General features: G+C 37.4%; 1 protein-coding gene across 1 annotated transcript; it reads right to left on the bottom strand.

The window, feature by feature from the left end:
• Positions 1-1,178: 1,178 nt before the first annotated feature.
• Positions 1,179-2,956, bottom strand: LOC115682065 (heavy metal-associated isoprenylated plant protein 28-like). Its single transcript, XM_030606205.2, has 3 exons — positions 2,873-2,956; positions 2,447-2,522; positions 1,179-1,670 (listed from the first exon to the last, which is right to left on the bottom strand). The coding sequence occupies exons 1-3, from the start codon at positions 2,876-2,878 to the stop codon at positions 1,297-1,299; spliced, it is 456 nt and encodes a 151-aa protein (XP_030462065.1). The 5' UTR covers positions 2,879-2,956; the 3' UTR covers positions 1,179-1,296.
• Positions 2,957-8,889: the final 5,933 nt, after the last annotated feature.

The raw sequence follows: 8,889 nt of genomic DNA, 5'->3' as shown, positions 1-8,889 counted from the left end.
AAAATATTTCAAAATTCAAAAATTTTTTAAAAATTGTCCACATTAGCAATTTTTGGCCAAAATTGGCCAAAAGGATTAAATTGACAAATCGTCAAAATGTTTAGAACTAAATTGGCAATCGGCAAAAAGTTTAGGCCTGAGTTAGCACAAGTGCAATATGTTTAAGATTAAATTGGCCACATTGAAAAGTTTATGACTTAATTGGAACAAGTACAATAGGCTTATGACTTTTTTGGTAATTTTTTCCTTTATTTTTTGGACCTTATGGTCTCTGAGTCTGGAGAAGGGGAACTTGTGCCTTTGTACGCCCTTGGTGTGACTAGAAGACCTCTTTGCATTACTCGATCTCCTTTCATGTTAAAGGGCTTGGTGCAGTGCCTCTCTTTGAATCCTCTCTTATTGCTTGCATTGTTTTTATTGCGGTCGTAATATAACGCTTATTATTGAACTCAGGACTCTGCTTTGATAGCATGTGAAAATTTGTGGGATCACTGCCAACTATTTTAAAAGTTCAAACTATTAGATGAATGCGTGGTTTAATATTTAAATACTCCAACATGCATGTTGATTGGTTGTTTACTTGGATTTCTCTTTACATTTTGCCACCGGGAATCAATCAAAATTCTAACAAACTATAATAAGAGAGATATGGCTAACGGGAAGATCGGAATGGAAAAATTCGATGGGCATTGCGGGGCGTATTGGAAAGATTACTTCATCATCACAAAATTTCAAGCCCACAAATCTAGGTTCATCATGGATCTGCCAAATACATGAAAATCGAAATTTGCATTGTCTATGTTAACGATTCAGTCTTTATGTACAACCTAGCTATACGAGGATTGTCTCTGCTACAATTAAACAAATGAGACCCATCACTGTAGTTGTAGATTAGAATTAGTTAGGATCAATTGTGATTTGTTTCTTTATTTCTCATGTGTTATATATACCGAAGACAAAGGGATATTGTTCATGAATGATTTCCGGTGAAAATTGACTGGAATGATTATATTGGAATTTCACGCAAAGATTGAGGACTAAATTAGCCAAATTTAAAATTTTATGACCAAATTGGCATTTGCACAATAGGTCTATGAATTATTTGGTAATTTTCTCCGAAGATAAACGAAAGCACATCAAGTCTTTTGCCCATCTACTTATAATTTGAACATCACACACACCATGAACTTATGTTCTAGATAGAAATATCAACTCCGTTTACGCAACAGAGGTTCCCCGTTATTAAAAACGTAAGGGGGAACACTAGCTATACATATATACATAGTCTGCAACCCATCACATGATCGAGCAAGAATTGACATTGTCATCACTAAACATGGTGATGGGCCTATCCTCCACCATCTGAGAGTATGGTGGTTGGTGATGATACACTTCGTGACTGGTCTTCCCAAAAATTTTGCCGTGCTTGTAGTGACGGGTCATGCGAGTTGGTCGTGCGTAGAACGAGTTCGACGATGATGAACGGCCGTAGTTCATCTGGTCATACTGATATTGGTCGAAATTGTTGTAGTAAAGATTGGTGGGTTGGTGCTGCCAGATCTGAGCAGTTTTGCCGGTCTTCTTCACGGCCTTGAGGACTTTGCGCTCGTCGACGAAGCCCGCCACGGTCACTTTTTGCATGTCGAAGTCGACGTGCACATCGTGCACTCCTGCGTCACAATTCAAGTACGACCGTTAGTTTACGTGCAAATATATGTGTGATGTCAAGGCGCACGTCAAATAATGGATAAGAAGAAACTTAATTTCCTAGCTTAGTCCAGCATATATGCACATAATTTATGTGTTGGCTGAAAACATGAAGTATTTTAACCCAAGTGGGTTATGCAGTTGGTAAAGCAGTCGAGTCTTCCGTCTCGAGAGGCAAGAGGTCTCAAGCTCGGACCCCTCTGTCACTAGTCTCTTGGGCCTTTCTCGAGTGTCAAGGACCCTTGCGACTCTGCGGTTATCCGGTGTGGTTGGAACTTTGGTCTACAAAACTCGTTGGGGATTAATCGGTTGTCAATTGATGCTGGATATCCCGATTATTAGGAAAAGGAAAAGAAAATATATTATTTGAAGACCCCGCAAGGTATTAGTTCTTAATTTGAAGACCATGTAAGATGGCCGGCGTCTGATGGGCGGTAAGGTTTCTTGCAAAGTGTTCATCCTTGAAGAAAGATGAAAGGAACTTGACAGGATTGTTCCGGGTCACTGACCCCATTGACCCAACAAGATATAGATAGCCACCGATTATAAGTTGTTTATTCAGCTTAATAAAGACATTTTTGTAATACTAGATGTTCCATGATTGGCTGGGTGGACAGAAGATGTGGCACTCTGATGCACCTGAAAATATCTCCTTCAGAAGACGACAACCCTCGCAAGAGATTGAAATAGCAAACGAGTAAGCATGTCGGAGAGATTTTCTAAGTGCCCGGAGACTTGCCTTCGAGCTTGTTAAGAGCTTTCCTTACGTTGTCCTCGCATCCATGGCAATCCATGTTCACATGCATCTCCACAATCTGTAACATGTATGAAAGGAAACGTTTACGTGTTTGGTCATGCGTAATCTAAAGGATACTGCGGAGAGCCATTCTATTTTTTATTTTATCGATTCCACTATTCTCTATTATGTACATGTGTGTGCGGAGATCACAGAAATCGAATCCTGGACCTGGTATTCTCTGGCCCCACCCTCCCAATCTCTTTACCGGCTAGGCCTCGATGCTTATTGGCACGAAGAGCCATTCGAGTAAGCTAAAGAGCTAGGTCCACGAGGCGCTACTTGGAGAGAGAGAGAGAGAGAGAGAGAGAGAGAGAGAGAGAGAGAGAGAGAGAGAGAGAGAGAGAGAGAGAGAGAGAGAGATCTTACCGTCATTTTGGGGGAGTATGGAAGCAAGTCTTGCTTGGAGCTGCTATTGGATTGTTAGATGTAGCATCCTCTTACTTATATAGGAGCTCGAGAGGGCGTGCAAAATTGTCACCAATCTTGGGGAGAAAGTATGGGCAAGGAGAGATGTTGATGGCAAAGGTTGAACCGGAGAATATCTTATTTTATTTAATTTTTTTTCCATTATCATGACGATTCGAATAGACAAACGTTTTTTTGGCTATTTTTTATTTCAACTTGCCTCGAGAAGACCAATCATTACGCAAATGGTCGGCTCGAGGGAAATTGCATCGAGATTACCACGAAAAGAGGAGTCTCCACCCTTAAATTTACAAATTACAAGTAACACATACTTTTCTCTCGTTGACCCCACCGGAGTGGGACTATGTACATTGATATATATACATATATAATTCGATTTGGTGGATGGTGATATGTACACATACGTATGTGTAGAATTTCATATGCCAAGTAGAGGTCCTGGACCTGCGCTTCTGGTCAGTATGATTAAGAACAATCTGATTATTCTCCCACAATTTTCCGATGAGTTCTAAGCTCCAACAACGACATTAGACCATTGAGTTTCCCACAAGAAATGGCCTTGATAGAGAAAGATGGTGCAGTATGCTTGTATAGTTGTAGGTAAGTTGTAACCGCATTTTGCTCTTATTAAGTGTTGTAACTTGTATATTTTGATAATTATTTTAAGATTGCGATTTGTTAAAAACTGGGTGAGACAATTTCCTAAAAGCTATAGTAGGTTTGGAAATGCTACAAATATGGGGTGTTTGCCCGATAGCGTATAGAAGCCGCAAATCCCTTTTCGTAGTAGAAACTGATGCAGGAAAACTATATTGAATAACATCCTAGTCTAGTAATCGCATACAAGCTCATAACTAAGAGGTAAGCAACCGGCAACTGGCCAGGCATTAAACAACGTATGCAATCCTTCCATGTAATAACTCAACACCAAAAACCATCTTCATTTTCGGTCCTTGCAATGACAACAAAAATATTTGTAAGATGTATCACCTCTCATAAGTTTTCTAATCTTTCAATTTCATTAGGTGATGCTGATGACATACAAACTTCTTTAACTTTCTGTATTTTGGGTACGGGAGAACAAGCTACCATCTATGGACAGCTAACCACATTATGTACAATTATTCAAGATATAATCTTTTGATTATTAAACTAATATTTCTTCCTTAGCAAACGACTGCTTGAAAATGAATCCATACATCATCAATCCACCTGAAGCTGACGCGTTGGAAAATGATCTTCTATGCAAGCGTTGGGTAATTTCCGGGAAAGCGATTCCATCTCTCTCTCTCTCTCTCTCTCTCTCTCTCCCGCGACTGCTTAACCCGGCAATTTGTCAAATTTGCATTTAGTGTAGTCATAGAAGATTCAAATGAAACGGCCAAAAGGGTACAAAACCTTAGGGGGCAAGGTTATATATCTTTTCGTTGAATTTGATGATTGTTGGCGTAAGGAAATGTAGGTTGATCACGACAAGAAGTCAATGGTTACCATACACACCAGAATTCAATTGAGAATGATATAAACCGGTTTTAGACAAGTTTGCAAAAACCAACTCCTGAAGTAATATGCAGGATTCGTATACATCGGTTTTCAATATGAGTCATCCGTTTTATTACCCGCCTACAAATTGTTACATACTTCATAAATAAATTTTGTAGATCAATCTCGATACAACCAACGCTACTCCATCAAGAGGCAACATGGCTTTAGCTTGTTGGCACGAGATTCTCGATTTTACGTAGAAATTGATGTGCGGCAACTAGCCATATTTCAACACGTTATAAGAATTTATTAGGAAATATCTAATAAGTTTGGTATCTCTGAGGGTATGGTTTTGAGATGGGCTATATTGGTTGAATCTGTTGGGCTTGTACTTATTAAATGGGTAAGATCCACTTGTGTAGTTTTCGGCCCATGGTTTTGTGTGTGTCTATATATAATTCCAATAAAAATACATCAATTTTACATTGAGTGACAATTCTGCCCAAACTTGTTTTTTGTCTCAATAAAATATACCAACTTTTACACAAGTCTCAAATTTGGCTCTCGTGATGTGAAATTTTCGAATTGTTTGATCAGATTTGGGATTTAAGTGAAAGTTGTTTGTCACTCAACGTAAAATTGTGTTTTATTTTAAATTAGGCTTATATATATCTTTGTCTATATATTTAAGTCAAAACTAAACCACCGTTTATCTCACTATTTACTTTCTAGAATTACCCTTGATATATAATTGTTATTCATTAAGTATCCACCCAATTTCTTTTTTTACGTGAAGAATCGTCATTTCGTCTCATTTTTTCACTAGTATCAATATGATCAAGAACACTATCATCATTATACTGATAAATTTAGCAAATAGAGCTAACAAGAGGATCTCAAAAGTACTTTGCACGCGCGTAGTTTGTCCGTTAGAACTTGTCCATATTAATGGAGTTTCACATTAGTCTTGGGTGGTCGAACATTAAGTGAGAACATACATAAGAGAGAGAAGAAATAAAAGATGAAGTACATTTCACCTAGGCATTTGTCTATTGGTTATTTATTTCGATTTCTCATTAAATTTTGCTACTACGAATTAGTCAAAATTGTAACAAACTACGGTAGGAACCCTCACCAAGTTTTAGGTGACGGCGTCGTGGCAAGGGGCTCGGCGAGGGCCACGACGCCCTCTCCAGGGCCTGCCTGCTGGAAATCAATGAAGGTAAATAAAAAAAGAAAAGAAAAGAAAGGAAAAGAAAAGGGAAAAAGGAAAAGAAGAAAAAAAATTGCGAAAATCATGCACTTAAGTACTGGCCACGCCACGTAGGATAGTCGATGTCCACATTAGTGATTTCTAGCCAAAATTGGCTGGAAGAGTTATATTGGCAAATCTTCAAAATGTTTAAAATAAAATTGACTATATTGAAATGTTTAGAATTGAATTGACATTCATATAATAAATTTAAGGCTTTTTGGTAACTTTCCCAATCTAGTATCATTGGTGAATCTTCCAAATGAATGAAATGGATATTTGCATTGTATGTGTTAACGATTCAATCTTTATGTACAACCTAGCTATACCAGGATCGTCTTGCTACAATCATCGAGCGACACCTATCAATCTAGATCAATAGTGATTAGGGGTGAGCATGGTTCCAAGGTAGAAATCTGTACTTCCCGGTTCAGTTCTCGTTCCCAGGGGAACCGTACCAGGAACCGAGCATGCATGTGCTATTATCTCGCAGTTTGGACTTCTGTTTTCCATTCGCTGAACCACTCTCAGCAGATCACATTTGCTTGTTGCTTCTTGGTCTTCCCTTATTGAGCAGAGAAAGTCGAGATAGTAAGGTAAGTTATGCAATTGAAGCATGCTGAAGTAGAGGAGGTTTGCACGATGGATGCCGTCAAATCTCGAGAGGTAGCAATTTCAAGGTTCATTCTTGTTGCTTTTTGGTCCACCAGATGAACATTCATTTAATGCACGACTCTATATCTTTTTCAATTAATTGAAGAGAAATTTTATGTGATATCCTTTTTGTTGCAAGCTCTTCTTACGGATTTGAGGGATAACTTCTCTTTGAAATAGAAAAAGAAGAAGAAGAAGAGAAATTGGCTGGTTCCTGAGTAGACCCTCTAACTGACCCTAGAACTTGTGACATGATAGGTTTCAAGTCGGTTTTAGGTTCCAAAAATGAGAAACTAGTCAAACGGATACGTTTCAGGTTCCTAAAGCCTAGAACTACTCATCCCTAATTGTGACTGGTTTTTTTGTTTTTTATTTTTGTTTCTTATGTATCATATGTACTGAAGATAAACGAAAGAAAATCAATTCTTTTGCCCATCTGCTAATTATTTGATCATCACACACCATTAACTCATGCTAACTAGTATAAAAATCAATGTTTACACAACAAAGATCTCTCCTTACAAAAAAAAGACGTAAGGGAGAATACTAGCTATATATATACCTATGAATTTTTTGTTTTTTTGCATCCCCATCACAAGATCGAGCAAGAACTGACCGTGTCATCACTAAACATGATATTGGGTCTTTCCTCCACCTTCTGATAGTCTGGTGGTTAATAATACACTTTGTAATTAATTTATCAACTAGTTTTTTGGCTTACGAAGTCTTGTTTAAGCAATCACTAGGGTTTGTCCCAGTGGCTACTCTTCCTACTCGGAAAGGGGGAGGTGGGGAGTTCGATTCCCCACCTTCTTATGGGGGTTAGGAGCGGGGACGTTTAGTTTCAGATATGGGTTTTGACTCCCACGCTCTGTAAAGAGGTAGGGCAAAAGTCTGAGACTGAGTTGAGAGTTAGAGTATGATAGACCTAAAAAAAGAGTCATGTCTAAGTTCTGTAGTAAGTTCATTTGTTCTTTTAAAGGATAAATGCACTGAAAGTCTCAAACTTGTCATGAAAATGCAATTGAGTCCTCAACTTTTCAAACGGTGCAATCAAGTCTTAAAACTTGCCACGAAAGTGCAATTGAGTCACAAAATTTTCAAAAAGTGCAAACAAATCCTAAAACTTGTCAGATTAAAAAAAAAGTGAAAGAAACATCAGTAAATAACTCAAATCAGAGTTGCTTATTCAAATTTTACGTGCTTATATAGTGGGAGAGAACTAATTTAGGTTGGTAATCTCTCAAGGAATTAGTAAATATAAGGGATTGCAAATCAAGACAAGCAAAAGTTGATAATTTAGTAGGAAAGTTGATAAAACATTAAATAAACCAAATAAACGTCAGTGAATATCTCAAATTTGAGTTGGTGATAGAAAAATAATTCGTAGTTTAATCTAATAGAAGTTGGTTAATCACTCTAGTTTATGTTGGTTTTTATATAAGAATTGATAAATTTGAACAATAGTTTCAGTTATGTAAGTAAAAGTAGGCAAATTAGTGCAAAAATTATTAATTTGCAAATTATAAAAGAAGGTAGTTTCATAGAAGTATTGGTAATTTACCAATAATTTACATGGAAAAAGGTTACCGATTAATTTTTTTACCAACAGTCTTTTGACACTTACAAAATTTACCTTCGTGAAAAAAAAAAAAGAAGCTATGTTTGAGTACGGAACAAGCTGAAACTTAAAATCATGTGAGCTCCTTGTCATCGTCACGTCATCTCCCTCTAGATATCTCCTCAATACGAGAGAGAGAGAGCCAAGAACAAAGAGAAACTCCAAATTTATGACTTGTAAATGAGACGAACAAGGACTGAAAAATCTACGTGACATATATATATAGTCTCAAAATCGTAGATAACTCTGAAACACCCGAAGCAAGATATAAAATTTCAAAATAATTAGATAAAGAATTATGGGGCAAAACCAAAGCTCTAAATTGGGTCAAACTTAGGAAAGTGCCTGAAAACTATGAAAAAAGTGGGTTTTTAAGATTGAACATCCTAGATGGAGATGCAATATGATGTTATTCATGAGTAAAAGTAACTCCCAAATGATCATCGCCTTACTCAGAGTGCACATTTCAGAGGTTTGGATCACGTGAAATAGATGCGGCGTTATCGAAAATGAGCCCAAAAACCATTGTGCATCAATGTTGCCTTTCCGATCTAAAGTTATGTTCCAATAAAATCATAATACACGAATTCTTGCTTCAAGGACGTCTGGTCAAATGCCTATTAACCTGCTCCTAAAACTCTTCTGCAATTGTATCCATGGAAAAGGGAGACAGATAGAGGGGTCGCATAGTTAGGGTTGATTTTTGTCAGTGCGATTAGTTGCAAATCGATAGTGAAAGATCTCTTTCGGGTCACATGTAGGAACACCCAACTCTTTGCAAACACACGGTGATGGATCTTCATTTGGTACGTTGGTTGGCAGTGTAGAAACTGCACACATATGCAGTATTCAATTTTAGGAAAAACGTTCATTTCATTAGTGAGTAAAAGTTTCATCAATAAAATACTTTAGACATCATTGGTGCATGAATAAATATGTCTAAAG

This window comes from Syzygium oleosum, unplaced genomic scaffold (genome assembly GCF_021117445.2).
Source record: "Syzygium oleosum isolate NSW1041296 unplaced genomic scaffold, Sole_v2.1 Sole_v2.18, whole genome shotgun sequence".
In the NCBI taxonomy this organism is placed as follows: domain Eukaryota; kingdom Viridiplantae; phylum Streptophyta; class Magnoliopsida; order Myrtales; family Myrtaceae; genus Syzygium; species Syzygium oleosum.
The sequence above is the reverse complement of the archived record's forward strand: the minus strand, read 5'-3'. Positions and strand labels throughout refer to the sequence as shown.